The sequence below is a fragment of the Gymnoscopelus microlampas genome (assembly GCF_963454915.1).
Source record: "Gymnoscopelus microlampas genome assembly, chromosome: 2".
Classification (NCBI taxonomy): domain Eukaryota; kingdom Metazoa; phylum Chordata; class Actinopteri; order Myctophiformes; family Myctophidae; genus Gymnoscopelus; species Gymnoscopelus microlampas.
This window is the reverse complement of record NC_139939.1, coordinates 28,363,672-28,381,887: the sequence shown is the minus strand read 5'-3', so window position 1 is coordinate 28,381,887 and position 18,216 is coordinate 28,363,672. Positions and strand designations below refer to the sequence as shown.

General features: G+C 39.9%; 1 protein-coding gene across 1 annotated transcript; it reads left to right on the top strand.

Annotated features, from left to right (window-relative positions):
- Positions 1 to 489: 489 nt before the first annotated feature.
- On the top strand, positions 490 to 16,762 carry LOC311054728 (uncharacterized protein; the record flags this gene model as incomplete). The annotated part of the gene is made up of 8 exons (XM_084070734.1): positions 490 to 624; positions 4,915 to 4,967; positions 5,517 to 5,573; positions 6,794 to 7,069; positions 10,834 to 11,025; positions 15,447 to 15,593; positions 15,764 to 15,767; positions 16,540 to 16,762. The coding sequence occupies exons 2-8, from the start codon at positions 4,934 to 4,936 to the stop codon at positions 16,760 to 16,762; spliced, it is 933 nt and encodes a 310-aa protein (XP_083926860.1). The 5' UTR covers positions 490 to 624; positions 4,915 to 4,933.
- Between the last annotated feature and the right edge of the window lie 1,454 nt (positions 16,763 to 18,216).

Here is an 18,216-nt window from a genome sequence, read left to right as displayed (position 1 = left end):
ACCAGACTGTGGCCTTCTCAGTTACTTCTCACAGCGCAGGACATATGAGATGCTGGATCTGCCCCAAAAGCATATCTTAATGTAGTATAAACCAGCGCACAAACCTGTTACTAGCACTGCTTTATAATATAATTTCGCCTTTGAAAGATCATCCGATCAGATTGGAAACCCGCAGCCCTGTTGGAAGAAATATTGACGCCCTTCAATTTGTCACTTGAAACAAGTCTAGATACATGTTTGACATAGCAAAGATGCTTTCTTTGTCCTAGGCTGCAGCATCATTAGCATCTACTGTAGGTTAGGAAATGCCCCCAAGCTTTGTGCCTTGGAGACTGAATGAATGTGACTGCATTTTTTCAGCTTATTTCAGCCTTTTGACGTGCAACTGATACGTGACAACAGAACAAGTCCTGCTGGTTATGAATGTATGACATGTAGAACCATTCAAATGTGCTTTCTTGTGACACTCAAAAAGGTTCCCCACTCAGTCTTGGCTTCAGCTTAAGGAGGTACAGGTTCATTTTCTCTGCTTTGTGTCAGCCTTACATCCATTGGATATCAACTGGTCACTCTTTATAACAGGGCACCCTGCTGGTTTACACTTGGATTTTGACTCACACTGAGGTAAGAAACCACTTTAGATTGAGCTTAAATACATTTATGCAACTGTATTTATTTTATTTTATATCTGACATGGCGGATTTAACTTTGCAACAGCATTAATAGGGCATATTGCATATGGTATTGTTGAAATACTTCTGTGATTTTGTTGAGAACAGCAAAGATGAGCAATGGATTTTAGAACATTTCTCAAAAATGTCTGATCAGGAGGATTTACCTTTATATCACCATTAATAGGACATATTGAAACCTGTACTGTTGAATTATCACATTTCTTTTGACGAGAAGAGCAATGGATTTTAGAGCATTTCTCAAAGACATATTGATCATATCATGTATTTCATACGCTTTCACTATTGATATGACATTTCCCAAATATCCCACAAAGCAGTAATATTTTTCTTTTTAATGTTAAGTGCGCCCCTTGATAATGCTCTAGGTTTGTATTAAAGGTCTTCTAAGTAATATATTTAGGTTTAAATATAAGTATATTGTTAAAAAGTTAAAGCTCTATATTCCAATAGTAAACACTGATATAGAGTTTATTTGTTCAATAATAGGCGTCTCCCCATCTCTCCAGCTCTTTAGTAAACATAAAATATGAGAGAGAACTCCACAAAGCTCAGTTGTCAGCTCGTGTTCCAGTTTCATTACTTCCAATTTCACTTGTTCCCATATTTCTTTCTCCTGACTGGATGAAATTGGTATCCCAACCTGAATATTTATTTTCTGTTTAGAGCTGGAGAGATGGGGGAGACCCCTGTTATAGATTTAAGACTCTACATAAATGAACGCTATAGGAATATGGAGCTATTTAACTCTTATTTCAACCATAAAATATCACTTACACTACGTTTAATCTGTTGATTGTGGTTTGGAATATTCCTTCATACAAATAGTTGGTGAAAGACACCATCACCAAGGCATTGGCCTAAGAGATGGAGTGGGCCCTGGGTGCTGCCCAATTGCTAGGATGGTTAAATGCAAGACAGACACATTTCCCCATGGGAACACAGTAAAATCCTTTGTCTTAATTTAACTCTGAGAATATACAAATGTAACCAAATTGAACCCCCCTCGTACATTTAATAATTCTCAGAGTTAAAAATGGACGAATTCACATTTTTCTGTGGATGAATGATCTCTTTGTATAAGTGAAGGCATATAGGCTTTATATAAGTGTTAGATACAGACTATCTAACACTTATATAAAGTCATACTCACTTGACTGTGCTTGGCTTTTCAAGGCGTGGCTGTCTTGTTTAGCATCTCATTATTCTGTCAGCAGATTTGTGGTGCAATGAATGTATCTGTTGAGTGATGTCCGGCAATGACAACTCATCAGATTAAAACAAACAATGCCAGAGAAGATATTACTCAAACAGGAATTATGAAGCTACTAACACTACTAGAGCTGGAGAGATGGGGGACAGTTTTGTGACGTGGCATGGCTCATTTAGGTGTCTCTATAGTTTTGAGATAAAGTTCATAGAGGCTTGACGCTCTGCATAAATGCCCTTAAACTATTTGGATTGTAATATGAATGACGGCATCTAGTTATTATCATTATCAGTACATTAAGTCAATGTTCTAATGACTGCATTATGTGTGTACTGTATATGCTTTGGAACTTTGGAAATACTTTTCCTTATCATAATCAACCTCTATTTCACCTTGAGAAACCATTGAGGAATGACCCTCATTTAAAAAGGAAGAAATGTTAATATAAATACATATATTATTATTACATAAAAAAAAAAAGGTGATGGACACATGGGTGTGCTGAATTTCTTGGATTGGTCTGTCACACATACAGTAGGTTAGGTCTTGACCTCTGGTATGTCACATGGCCATCAATAGCTGGTGATTGTCATTGAAGAAGGCTTTTTCATAAAATATTCCTGTCTGGGTGCTTTGTTGAAAGTATTTCACATGTGTCCCCATGATATATTACTGGTTAACCACTTCATCATACGATCAATAACAAAATAGCGTGTCTACAAGCAAGACACAAGTTAATGTGGTTTCCTACTACATTACGTACATAACACACCAGGGTGTTGGGTGCTCATATGAGTTCATCTGACAGCATTGCCAGTAAAATAATCCATCTGCTACTCTAGGAATGTCAATATGTTGTCTTAATTGATAAGCATCGTAGTCCTAGATAACCATTATGCTACTGTAGTTCATTTATTTGTAAATCTAAGGATTGGTCTGTCACACATACACAGGGCCGGTGGAGGGCTGATCGCCGCTCTAGGCGAGATTCCTTTGATGCGTGCGGTTCTGGGCGGATTATGATACTTTTTTTTGTGTCTTTGGTTACTTTATTTCGGTTTTAGGGTTAGGGTTAGGGTTAGGTTAGGGTTGTGTTATTTAATTCTGATTTTACCGATTTATTATCATTATTATTATTTTTTCACGACTTTTTTTGCCGCCTCTCCAAACTGCCGCTCTAGGCGGCCGCCTAGGTCGCCTGTATGGACGCGCCGGCCCTGCACATACAGTAGGTTAGGTCTTGACCTCTGGTATGTCACATGGCCATCGATAGCTGATGATTGTCACTGAAAAGGTGTTTTTCATCAAATATTCCTGTCTGAGTGCTTTGTTGAAAGTATTTCACGTGTGTCCCCATGATATATTACTGGTTAACCACTTAACTTTTTCACATCATTTGATGGTTGCTTTCCTCATCCTGTTCGCTACGTAAAGCTGTCATTACACACCAGTATATGAGCAGTCAGCAAAAGTTTTAAAGGATTTGTTTTTATTATACTTGAATGTTTTATGTTTGACTACATCAAATATATCGGCGACTCCTGGCTTGGCAGTTAAAGAATAATTCCTGTGTTTTGAATTGGTTGATTTATAAATACACTTTAATTACAGATGTGACTACATATTTTAATAGCAAAATAGCGTGTCTGCAAGCAAAACACAAGTTAATGTGGTTAAGAAATAGGTGTGGCTGCGATCCTGAACTGTCACAACAGGTGTGAAAGATATACTGCACTCACAGAATGTTAGCCTACCTGATTCTGCATATCTAAACCTGCAGAGCCATGCAAAAAAAAAAAAAAAAAAAAAGAATAGCTTTTTTGATAGTGGGGAAAGTCATTAGGTTCGCCTTTCACATACATTTTTAGTTTTATTTAATAGCGGTAGAAAGTTAAAGGAGTAGTTCACCCAAAAAATTACTTATTTTCTATCAATTACAAGACCTGAAGCCTTGAATTCATAGAGATTTTTTAGTTTTTGTCGCATTCCTAAGCCAATAATTTGATGACCGGCGGAGTACTCAAATGCAGGTTAATTGAGTCTCCTACCGGTCATCAAAATATTGGCTCAGGAATGCGACAAGGCATGCATTCAAGGCTTCATGGGGTGTGTGATTGATTAAAAAAATAAGTCATTTTGTGGGTGAACTACTCCTTTAAAATCAGAAAAAGGTGAAAAGGCCTACATTAGCAGTTACTGTGCAGGAGAGGTTAGAAGCCCGAAAGGGCTTGAAGTGCACGGACACTTTGGTAGAGGTGTGGGTTGTGTAGTTACCTTGCCACAATGTATCTCCAAAGGTGGGCGAGATATAAAAAATAGTCGCTCCATTTATAAATAATTGATCATTTAAAATATGGTCCTCATTAATTCACTTTGTACGGTGAAACAGCTCTCGAAGCCACTCTTTTAACCCGTAAATGAATGCATTAAGAAAGTCCTGTCCACCGTCATTGCGGTCCCTTCCTGAGAGAAGCAGTGGGAGGTTTTCTGTCTTGTGTGTGTGTGTGTGTGTGTGTGTGTATATATATATATATATATAAAGCAGCATGAGGTTTTGTGATATTCTATAACCTATTAACCGAACCAGCCTAGTTGGCGTTCGTTTACGGGCCAATAGAGTGAAGTGAGCTGTTTCAACGTACAATGTAAGCCAATGAGGAGCATATTTTGAATTATACATTTCTAATCAATTCAGCAACTATTTTTTATATCTTGCCCACCTTTGGAGTTACATCATGGTAGCTACACAACCCAGACCTCTACCAAAGTGTCCTCACACTCCCAGAATTAAAAAAAAAAATGTATTAATTATAATTATAATCAATTGTATGTGTATACACATACTTACAGTATCACTCTGAAATAACATTTTATATTTTACACTGTACAAAGGGAGTTGTAGCCTACTGTTGGTGAATATGATCAAAATAGTCACATTTGTGTGTTGATGTATGTTGTTAAAATGAATTAAAAATGCTTTGGGTAAAGAGTGCTTGTTCTGTCCTTTCACAGGGAGCAGCAGCGGAGGAGGATGGACCCTCTCATCACCTATCTGCTACTAGCAGGTATTTAATGGCCTTGTTTACTTTAGTGCAGTCCTTCTCAAAGTGGGGGCCGGGGAAAGGGGATTCCAGGGGGTCCCCAGCTAAATGTTCTCAATAACCAAATAGACCCTTACCTGTGTGTGTGTGTGTGTGTGTGTGTGTGTGTGTGTGTGTGTGTGTGTGTGTGTGTGTGTGTGCGTGCGCGCGCGTGTGTGTGTGTGTGTGTGTGTGTGTGTGTGTGTGTGTGTGTGTGTGTGTGTGTGTGTGTGTGTGTGTGTGTGTGTGTGTGTGTGTGTGTGTGTGCTAAATGACAAGAACCAAATAGACCCTTACCTGTGTGTGTGTGTGTGTGTGTGTGTGTGTGTGTGTGTGTGTGTGTGTGTGTGCTAAATGACAAGAACCAAATAGACCCTTACCTGTGTGTGTTTGTTTGTTGTTTTCATTGTTAACTGACTGACTGACTGACTGACTGACTGACACAGAGACAGAGACATTTGAGAAGTCAGAATACATTCAATACTCAGAAATAAGGAGCATTGTGTCACTGAGAATGTATTTATAATTTTTCAGGACTTCTGGGAACAGTTTCCGCGAATGACAACACAACAACCACTAACCCAGTGACAGGTAATACAATTGCACTATTATATTACAAATCGTTGCTGTCAGGCAGAAACCTTCTCCATATTTTTTTTTTCATGAATTAAGGCCATACATCATCATATTAGAGTGTCACACAAACATAGTGAAAATAGCAGATCTACAAGCTCACAACGTGTTGCGACGCGTTGTGAGCTTGTAGATCAGCTTTTTTCACTATTTAAAAATGTATTATATATTAATAAATAAATGAATGAATGAATTAAAACAGTATTTGCCATACAAGGTTTACCCCCAACAGTGACGAAATGCAAGTTGGAAATTCCCAGTAAGGCTGTTTTTAGGCTATATAAAAAATTGCTTAAACGGTACGGAATGTTGTCACACTTGCTTTCCAAGGACCAGCCCTTTTACACAGTGAAATCCTTAGTGGTCATTTAACTCTCTGAAATGTGCTGTGTGGACAGTCTTGTGTCAGGCTAATCTAACCCCTGAGTGGCCAGTAAGGATCCATTTGGTTACATTTGTACACTCTCAGAGATACAAATGGATGAATTAACTCAGAGACTTTTATTGTGAACAAAGAATTAGTTTTCCTCGACTTGTGTCACAGTGACAAACCAACATAAAACAATTAAGACTTAAATGTGCTGTATTCTTTTTTTCTTTTTTTTGTTTAAAATGTAAAGCTCTATATTCTGATAGAAATCATGAATGTATTATAATGTATGCACAGTGTTTGTTCAGTAACAGGTGTCTCCCCATCCCTTCAGCTCTTTAGAAAGCAGAAAATACATTTTCAGGTTGAGATACCAATTTTATCCGATCAGGTGAAAGAACCCCAGAGAGCTAATTTATCAGCTCAGTTCCAGATCATTTGTTTATCCTGTATCCTGCATGAGTTCTCTCTCCTGATTGGATTAAATTGGTATCCTGACCTGAACATTTATTTTCTGTTTACAAAGAGCTGGAGAGAGAGAATACAGGAGCAGCTAATTTGTCTAAATCTCCAGTAAATATGTATAACACCAGCACCACATCACCATTCAATGCCACTACATCACCAGGCAGTCCAGCCCCAGGTGAAAAATCGGTGCCATTAGCCAATGTGACTTCTTCATTGTCATCAATACAAATTAGCCAACTGGTTTTTTTTTTGTTTGGTCAGTACATCTCCATGGTCAACTATTGCAAAGTTAGTTCTCATTTTGGTAAATTAATGCAAACTCACTTATCCCTCCCTCCAGCAAATGCAGTAACGGCATCATCCGGTGCAACAGCATCATCCAGTGCAACAGCATCATCCGGGGCAACAGCATCACCCAATGCAACAGCATCACCCGGGGCAACAGCATCATCCGGGGCAACAGCATCACCCAATGCAACAGCATCACCCGGGGCAACAGCATCACCCGGTGCAACAGCATCATCCGGGGCAACAGCATCACCCAGTGCAACAGCATCATCCGGGGCAACGGCATCACCCGGGGCAACAGCATCATCCGGTGCAACAGCATCATCCGGTGAGTACATCTCTCCAGGCAGATTGTTGATTTGCATGAATATCTGTCGGCGTAGTCCTATGGATAATAGTGCTTCAAGGGGGCAGGCCCTGGAGTTGGAAGCATATTATGCTTTACCGAATCAAAGTGTGTGTGAGCGTGACTGAGAATTAAACCACAGTGTGGTTTATTAACTTTCAGCCAGCGGCCAGCCAAACAGCCGGCAAGCGAGGTGAAGTATCTAAGTAAAGTAGTCAGACACTGACAGTGAACCATTCTGAGAGGGAGGCAGTCAGACAGTGATGTTAAGATAAGGTCTTCGCAGGTCTTTGCTGGGCTGGGTGGCCTACCCAGGGCTGTGTCAGTCATGGGTTGTAGCCGGCAGGATGCAATAAGATAACGGGGAATTAGTGGTTCTGCATCAAGAGAAAGCGCTTTTGGAGGTGCATAATATAGATGCCCCTCAACATGTGATTCCAATTTAGGTTGATTGGATGTTGCGTTCATTTGGTAACACTTGCAGTGCATCCCATGTCTATAATGCATTATAAGCATACTTATAATGCATTATAATCTGCTTATAGAACTGTAGTATAGTTATATGTATTATAATGGCTGTTATGATGCATTTATAGTGTGATTATAAGTCACTATAAGTGTTTTAGGTAATTACATTCCTGAAGGTGTAGGTAGAAACATTGTCTATTATTCTTGCCTAAATTGAATGCTATGTATTTAACTTTAATTAAAGCACCCAATCACTTACAGTGACTATAGTCACTATAAGTAATAATAAATATTGTATTGTAACATTATTATATTATTATTATAATGCATTATAAAACCATTTGAATGAATTACAATGCGAATACACTCTAATCCTGGCCAAAAGAAAAAGTCAGTAATTATGAAGTAGTATGATACTTGACCTTATGAGTAATTATAAGAGGCTTTATAATGTGTTATGATTGCTTACCTGTAATTATACATTGTCATCATTATTGTTATAAAGCATTATAAGTGCTTATAATGCATTATAGACATGGGATGCAGAGCAAGTGTTACCGACAGGGAGGCACATGATTCATCATAATAATCATCCACACCAATCATACTCGGCGTGTATGATTGGTGTGAGTTTTGGACAGAATATGTTGGAGTAGTAGCAAAAAGTATGAGTATGTCTTCCATGGCCTGGTGTGCATGCATGCAGAGTACCGCTGTGTATTTTCCGCTGCCGGAAAATACACTCGCTCCTTCTGGAGAGAGGGGGGAGAATAAAGCCCAATAGAATAGAATGCAGGGAGGCAGACATACACACAGATCTCCATATATGGCCGTATCTGTCACATCGGCAGTGGCACGTAGGTGTCGAACTCTAGAGGTTTGGCCCGAATTTCTAGTGAAATGACAAATTGCTTGTGAGTAGCCATGTCATCTGGTCTTTAAACTCATTCCCTGCCAAAAACGTAAAAAACGTAATTAACCAATTCTGCCAAGAACGTTTTTTTTTTTGGCCCATTTAACCCAAAGATCTAGACTCCCATCCACTTCCTTGTTAACTTAAAACTTAAACATTCTGTATCTCGGCTCCTGGTACTTTTTTTTTTCAATGAAAAATCTCTGGCAGTGGGCAAACGCGGAAAGCAATAATTGTGGCAGTGAATGAGTTAAGGTAACAGCAGTACAAGGTAAATAAATATATACAAATCAAGAATCACAGATTGATACAACCAGGGCTGGATTGCCTAGAAACGGCTGTGTAAGTTGTGTGTAACAGCCATCTCGACCCAAGGAAGCTGAGAAATAACTATAACTCAATGTTAGGTGTGTACATACATACAATGAAGTAGGCTACATTACTAGTTATAGAATATAGCCATACTACTATTTTTTTCAGATACTGACAATATTATATCGTTGCTGTCCGGCAGGAATCAGCTACAACAACTCCATTTTTACGCTTTTGCATTTTTTTTCCATAAATCAGTGCTATTGAACACCGTTTACGTCTGTGTGTTGGTAAAAAAAATATTGAACCAATGAAAAGTATTAAAAAGTGCTTCTGACAAAAGCACCTAACTCCATTGGATCCGAGCAAACTCGCAAACTTTCTGCTAAACCAGCTTCCTCCAGCAAAGGGGGGTGGAGTTAGCTGGTTTTGCTGACTCCAGGCTCCACCCCCTTTTGACCTCCAACCTCATTGTGAGCTTGGAGGTCCATTTAGCTGTTCTTATCAATGATGAACAAAACCTCCTAACTCCATTTTTGTTTTGTTTTTTTCATTTCCTGAAAAATTAACATTTTGGAGTTAGCAGGTTCCTGCCGGACAGCAGAGATATACAATTCCACCGACACCAACTATTTTGCCTACATTCCAAGCGTTACAATAAGCAATGAATTCAAAGTGTCCAGGATTAATCATAATGCTTAATGTACATTTTCTATCAGGTAATGGAACTTCCCGACCAGGCAATGGGACACCAAACCTAGTCAATGCAACTTCAGCGCCAGTCAATGCAAATGCAACTATAGCACCAGTAAATTCAACTACAGCAACAGTCGATGTAACAACTATTAAAGTCTCTGTTAAAATTAATGTAACTGCTAATGTTACGACTATTAGAGTTACAATAACAACTGCACCAGTGAAGGCAACTAGAGCGCTCGTCAATGCAACTTCACCTAGCCCAGGTAAAACAAATGAACCATTAGCCAAAATAATTTTACCACCATATACTTTGAATGAATCAATACTCAGTTTTTAAAAAAGCACATTGAATTATAATCTTTATTATTATAACTTCAGAAATATAAGACAAACAGGTTATCATAACTTCACAATTTAATGTAACCTTTTCATCAGGTAATACAACTTCCACACCAGTCAACAATGGGACATCACAACCAACTTCACCATCAGTCACTGCAACTTCACCATCAGTCACTGCAACTTCACCATCAGTCACTGTGACTTCACAATCAGTCACTGCAACTTCACCATCAGTCACTGCAACTTCACCATCAGTCACTGAAACTTCACCACGACTCAATACAACTTCACCACCAGTCACTGCAACTTCACCACGACTCAGTGCAACCTCACCTATAGTCCATACAACATCCCTACCTGTCACTGCAGCTAGTACCCAAGGTGAAACAACTGAACCATTAGTCAAAAGAACTACCACTAAGTTGAATGAAACACTAATCAGTTTAGCTATAATATCTCAATATAACTGCAGAGGACAAAGGGATGTGAAAGAGTACAATGACAAATACCCCCACAACTAAAAAGCAAATTGAATTGTAACATTTATCATTATAACTTCAGAAATATAAGAAACACAAGTTGTCATAACTTAAAGCAATACAAGGTAGGTCCAAAAATAACGATTTTTAGCAACCTCTGCTGGTCGCTACCGTCATTGCAGGTCTTTAGCGTTTTTTCTATCATTTTTCTAATGAATTATTCAGTGAAGAATGCAGTTGGAAATAACAAGATGTTTCTACTTTGTATTATCTTCATCTCTATCCATCACTAAACAGAACAACAGTTTGTTCTTCCCTCTGGTAGTTGGCATAGATGTTTTGTGTGCCAATGTTCCCGTGGGGAAATGTTTTGTTGTTACACTGACAGATCTGTGGATGATTTGTTTTCCTGTTCTTATTTTATGAGTGCTCAGCTTTTATTAAGGGGGTTTTCAAGGATATAAGGTTAACTTCAGAAATGTAAGACACACAGGTAATCATAACTTCACAATTTAATGTAACCTTTTCATCAGGTAATACAACTTCCACATCAGTCAACAATGGGACATCACAACCATTCAGTTCAACTTCACGACCAGTCATTGCAACTTCACCACGGCACAATGAGACTTCACCAACAGTCATTGTAACTTCACCATCCGTCAATGCAACTTCACCCATAGTCCATACAACATCCCCACCAGTCACTACAGCTACTAGCCCAGGTAAAACAAAAGACCTTTACCACTAATTTAGATCTGTGCATGATTTGATTTTCTGTTCTTATTTTATGAGTGCTCAGCTTTTATTAAGGGGGTTTTCAAGGATATTATTAGTAGTATACAAAGTACTACATCCCAGTCCTGCATTACGCAGAATTCCATTTGTTTTCACCGGAAGGCGGAAGCGTTTCAAAAGGCGTTCTTTTAATTGTTTTATACTATCTGCGGATGGTTTCTCTTAGCCATTGGAGCTTTAGTTACCGTGAGCTGTGTTTTCTTTTGCTGTTGTTTTTCCATCTTCAAATCCTATAAAGCCATAAAAACTGCGTGAAATTCCTTTTTATTACTAGCACAGTAGTTCCGGGCCAAACAGGAAACCGGTGCGTTTCCGTCTTCCGGCCGGGTGACGCCATTTTCGACGCCCCGCTCCACTTTCAATAGAAAATATGTTTATAAAAGGCTTTCGGGGGTGACATTCATGGAGTGGGTGTTGTGAAACATTTGCCACTCACAAAATATATACAATTTAACTTTTTTTCACACATATAAACCGGTAAAAATAACTTCACAATTTAATGGAACCTTTTCATCAGGTAATACAGCTTCCACACTAGTCAATGGGACATCACAACCATTCAATGCAACTAAAAAGCACATTGAAATAAAATCTTTATTATTATAACTTCAGAAATATAAGAAACACAAGTAGTCATAACTGAACAATGTAATGTAACCTTTCACCACCAGTTATTGCAACTTCACCATCAGTCAAGTCAACTTCACCCATAGTACATACAACATCCCCAACCCAAACTACACCACAGACTACGCTACAGCCTACATCCCAAACTACACCACAAAGTACTACACTACAGACTAAACCCCAAACTACACCACAAATTACTACACTACAGACTACATCCCAAACTACACCACTAAGTACTACGCTACAGACTACACCACAAAGTACTACACCACAAAGTAAACCTGTTGAAACAACCACAAAGGAAGCAACAACATCTCAGACTGTATCAACAACAAAGAAACCGAAAGTAGAAACAACTGGTCCAAGCTCAGCTTCTACCACAGTTATTTGTGAAACAACAACCTCTGTTCCTGAGACCACAACTAGCCCAGAAACAACAATTACTTCCAAGCCCATTGTTGAAACCACGACTACAATTATACCAATAACAACAACAACAAAGGAAACAACAACGACAAAACCAGTTGAAACGACCATAAAAGAAGCAACAACAACTCAGAGTGTTTCAACAAGAAAGCCACCAAAAGTAGAAACAACTGGTCCAACAACAGCTTCTACCACAGTTATTCTGGTAACAACAACTTCCCTACCAACCAAACCTAGCCCAGAAACAACTGTTGTCACTTCCAAGCCCACTGTTGTAGCCACGACAACCAGTGTACCAACAACAACAGCATCAAAGGATACAACAACAAAACCTGTTGAAACAACCAAAAATGAAGCAACAACAACTCAGACTGTATCAACAACAAAACCACCAAAAGTAGAAACAAGAGGTCCAAAAATAGCTTCTACCACAGTTATTTTGGTAAAAACAACCTCCATACCAACCACACCAATCCCGGAAACAACTGTTGTCACTTCTAAGCCCACCGTTTTAACCACGACAACCACTGTACCAAAAACAACGGAAACAACAACAAAACCTGTTGAAACAACCACAAAGGAAGCAACAACATCTCAGACTGTATCAACAACAAAGCCACCAAAAGTAGAAACAAGTGGTCCAACATCAGCTTCTACCACAGTTATTCGTGAAACCACCACCTCTGTTCCTGAGACCACAACTAGGCAAGAAACAACAATTACTTCCAAGCCCACTGTTGAAACCACGACTACAATTGTACCAATAACAACAACAACAAAGGAAACAACAACGAAAAAAACAGTTGAAACGACCACAAAGGAAGCAACAACAACTCAGAGTGTTTCAACAACAAAGCCACCAAAAGTAGAAACAACTGGTCCAACAACAGCTTCTACCACAGTTATTCTGGTAACAACAACTTCCCTACCAACCACACCTAGCCCAGAAACGACTGTTGTCAGTTCCAAGCCCACTGCTGTAACCACGACAACCAGTGTACCAACAACAACAGCATCAAAGGAAACAACAACCAAACCTGTTGAAACAACCACAAAGGAAGCAACAACATCTCAGACTGTATCAACAACAAAGGCACCGAAAGTAAAAACAACTGGTCCAAAAACAGCTTCTACCACAGTTATTCGTGAAACGACCACCTCTGTTCTTGAGACCACAACTAGCCAAGAAATAACAGTTACTTCCAAGCCCACTGTTGAAACCATGACCTCAATTGCACCAATAACAACAACAACAAAGGAAACAACAACAAAACCTGTTGAAAAAAACACAAAGGAAACAACAACAGTTCAGGCTGTATCAACAACAAAGCCAGCAAAAGTAGAAACAACTGGTCCAACAACAGCTTCTACCACAGTTATTCGTGAAATGACCACCTCTGTTCCTGAGACCACAATTAGCCCAGAAACAACAGTTACTTCCAAGCCCACTGTTGAAACCACGACAACTGTAGTACCAACAACAACAACCAAACCTGTTGAAACGACCACAAAGGAAGCAACAACAACTCAGAGTGTTTCAACAACAAAGCCACCAAAAGTAGAAACAACTGGTCCAACAACAGCTTCTACCACAGTTATTCTGGTAACAACAACTTCCTTACCAACCACACCTAGCCCAGAAACAACTGTTGTCACTTCCAAGCCCACTGCTGTAACCACGACAACCAGTGTACCAACAACAACAGCATCAAAGGAAACAACAACCAACCCTGTTGAAGCGACCACAAAGGAAGCAACAACATCTCAGATTGTATCAACAACAAAGGCACCGAAAGTAGAAACAACTGGTCCAACAACAGCTTATACCACAGTTATTCGTGAAACCACCACTTCTGTTCCTGAGACCACAATTAGCCCAGAAACAACAGTTACTTCCAAGCCCACTGTTGTAACCACGACAACCAGTGTACCAACAACAACAGCATCAAAGGAAACAACAACCAAATATGCTGAAACAACCACAAAGGAAGCAAAAACATCTCAGACTGTATCAACAACAAAGGCACCGAAAGTAAAAACAACTGGTCCAAAAACAGCTTCTACCACAGTTATTCGTGAAACGACCACCTCTGTTCTTGAGACCACAACTAGCCCAGAAACAACAGTTACTTCCATGCCCACTGTTGAAACCACAACCTCAATTGTACCAATAACAACAACAACAACAAAGGAAACAACAACAAAACCTGTTGAAACAACCACAGAGGAAGCAACAACAACTCAGACTGTACCAACAACAAAGCCACCAAAAGTAGAAACAACTGGCCCAACAATAGCTTCTACCACAGTTATTCTGGTAACAACAACCTCCATACCAACCACACCTATCCCGGAAACACTACAGCCTACATCCCAAACTCTCATACCCATTGCAACTTCACCACCAGTCATTGCAACTTCACCAACAGTCATTGCAACTTCACCATCAGTCAATGCAACTTCACCCATAGTCCATACAACATCCCCACCAGTCACTACAGCTGCTAGCCCAGGTAAAACAAACAAACCATTAGTCAAAAGACCTTTACCACTTATTTGAATGAAACACTACTCAGTTTAGCTATAATATCTCAATATAACTGCAGAGGACAAAGGGATGTGCAAGAGTACAATGACAAATACCCCCACAACTAAAAAGCACATTGAATTGTAACATTTATCATTATAACTTCAGAAATATAAGAAACACAAGTTGTCATAACTTAAAGCAATACAAGGTAGGTCCAAAAATAACGATTTTTAGCATTCTCTGCTGGTCACTACCGTCATTGCAGGTCTTTAGCGGAGTCCTGCATTACCCAGAATTCCATTTGTTTTCACCGGAAGGCGGAAGCGTTTCAAAAAGCGTTCTTTTAATTGTTTTATACTATTAAAAGAACGCTTTTAATAGTATAAAGCCACTAGCCATTGGAGCTTTAGTTACCGTGAGCTGTGTTTTTTTTTGCTGTTGTTTTTCCATGTTCAAATCCTATGAAGCCATAAAAACAGCGTGAAATTCCTTTTTGTTACTAGCGCGGTAGTTCCGGGACATATAGGAAACCGGTGCGTTTACGTCTTCCGGCCGGGTGACGTAATTTTCGCGGGAAAGATACCCCACTCCACTTTCAATAGAAAATATATTTATAAAAGGCTTTCGGTGGTGAAATTCATGGAGTGGGTGTTGTGAAACATTTGCCACTCACAAAAGATATACAATTTAACTTTAGTTTTTTAGAAAAAGTTACCTAGTATACTGTAACTTTAACAATGTAATGTAACCTTTCACCACCAGTCTTTGCAACTTCACCACGACTCAATGCAACTTCACCATCAGTCACTGCAACTTCACCACGACTCAATGCAACTTCACCATCAGTCACTGCAACTTCACCATCAGTCACTGCAACTTCACCATCAGTCACTACAGCTACTAGCCCAGGTAAAACAAAAGACCTTTACCACTAATTTGACTGAAACACTACTCAGTTTAGCTATAATATCTCAATATAACTGCTGAGGACAAAGGGATGTACAAGAGTACAGTCAGTGAGAAATACCCCCACAACTAAAAAGCACATTGCATTATAATCTTTATTATTATAACGTCAGAAATGTAAGAAACACAAGTAGTCATAACTTAACAATGTAATGTAACCTTTCACCACCAGTCATTCCAACTTCACCACGACTCAATGCAACTTCACCACCAGTCAATGCAACTTCACATATAGTCCATACATCCCCACCAGTCACTGCCTCTACTAGCCCAGGTAAAACGAATGAACCATTAGCCAAAAGAACTTTATCACCAAAAGCATATACAAGAGAGTACAGTGACAAAAACGCAGACAACTAAAAAGCACATTCAATTATAATCTTTATTATTATAACTTCAAAAATATAAGGAACACAAGTAGTCATAACTGAACAATGTAATGTATCCTTTCACCACCAGTCATTCCAACTTCACCACGACTCAATGCAACTTCACCATCAGTCACTGCAACTTCACCACGACACAATGCGACTTCACCACAAGTCATTGCAACTTCACCACAACACAATGAGACTTCACCACAACACAATGCAACTTCACCAACAGTCATTGTAACTTCACCATCAGTCAATGCAACTTCACCCATAGTCCATAAAACATCCCCACCAGTCACTACAGCTACTAGCCCAGGTAAAACAAAAGACCTTTACCACTAATTTTAATGAAACACTACTCAAATTAACTATAATATCTCAATATAACTGCTGAGGACAAAGGGATGTACAAGAGTACAATGAGAAATACCCCCACAACTAAGCACATTGAATTATAATCTTTATTATTATTTGTTGTCATAACTTTACAATGTAATGTAACCTTTCACCACCAGTCATTCCAACTTCACCACGACTCAATGCAACTTCACCATCAGTCACTGCAACTTCACCATCAGTCACTGCAACTTCACCATCAGTCACTGCAACTTCACCATCAGTCACTGCAACTTCACCACGACTCACTGCAACTTCACCATCAGTCAATGCAACTTCACCACGACTCAGTGCAACCTCACCTATAGTCCATACAACATCCCTACCTGTCACTGCAGCTAGTACCCAAGGTGAAACAACTGAACCATTAGTCAAAAGAACTACCTCTAAGTTGAATGAAACACTACTCAGTTTAGCTATAATATCTCAATATAATTGCAGAGGACCCCACCTAGTACAGAGGCTGTACTAGTCTCTTGTCAGCCCTGTAGCCCCTTTGCACTTGAGATTTACCACTGTGTCCACGGGCAATAGTTTTACATGGGTTTGTGTCCACTGGCAATAGTTTTACATGAAAATGTCTAGGCTATAGTATAGTACTGCCCAGTACAACCTAACAGAGCCCAGCACATTCCACCAGAGCCCATTATAGCCCACCAGAGCCCAGCAGTCCGGCACATTCCAGCACACAAAGTCCAGCCCACTGGGAGAATAGCCTAGGGTATGGGGGTAGTTAAAAGACTGTAATAGGCAATACAGGGCTGGGTCCAGCTGGAATAGGCTAGCCTAGAATGTTCTAGGTCTTACTAGACTCTAATAGGCTCTATTAGGCTGTACTAGGCTCTTGTCAGCCCTGTAGCCCCTTTGCACTTGAGATTAACCACTGTGTCCACGGGCAATAGTTTTACATGGGTTTGTGTCCACCGGCAATAGTTTTACATGAACATTTCTAGGCTATAGTATAGTACTTTCCCGTACAACCTAACAGAGCCCAGCACAGCCCACCAGAGCCCATTATAGCCCACCAGAGCCCAGCATTCCGGCCCATTCCAGCACACAAAGTCCAGCCCACTGGGAGAATAGCCTAGGGTATGGGGGTAGTTAAATGACTGTAATAGGCTATACAGGGCTGGGTCCAGCTGGAATAGGCTAGACTAGAATGTTCTAGGTCTTACTAGACTCTAATAGGCTCTATTAGGCTGTACTAGGCTCTTGTCAGCCCTGTAGCCCCTTTGCACTTGAGATTAACCACTGTGTCCACGGGCAATAGTTTTACATGGGTTTGTGTCCACCGGCAATAGTTTTACATGAAAATTTCTAGGCTATAGTATAGTACTTTCCCGTACAACCTAACAGAGCCCAGCACAGCCCACCAGAGCCCATTATAGCCCACCAGAGCCCAGCATTCCGGCCCATTCCAGCACACAAAGTCCAGCCCACTGGGTGAATAGCCTAGGGTATGGGGGTAGTTAAATGACTGTAATAGGCTATACAGGGCTGGGTCCAGCTGGAATAGGCTAGACTAGAATTTTTTAGGCCTTACTAGACTCTAATAGGCTCTATTAGGCTGTACTAGGCTCTTGTCAGCCCTGTAGCCCCTTTGCACTTGAGATTAACAACTGTGTCCACGGGCAATAGTTTTACATGGGTTTGTGTCCACCGGCAATAGTTTTACATGAAAATTTCTAGGCTATAGTATAGTACTGCCCAGTACAACCTAACAGAGCCCAGCACATTCCACCAGAGCCCATTATAGCCCACCAGATCCCAGCAGTCTGGCACATTCCAGCACACAA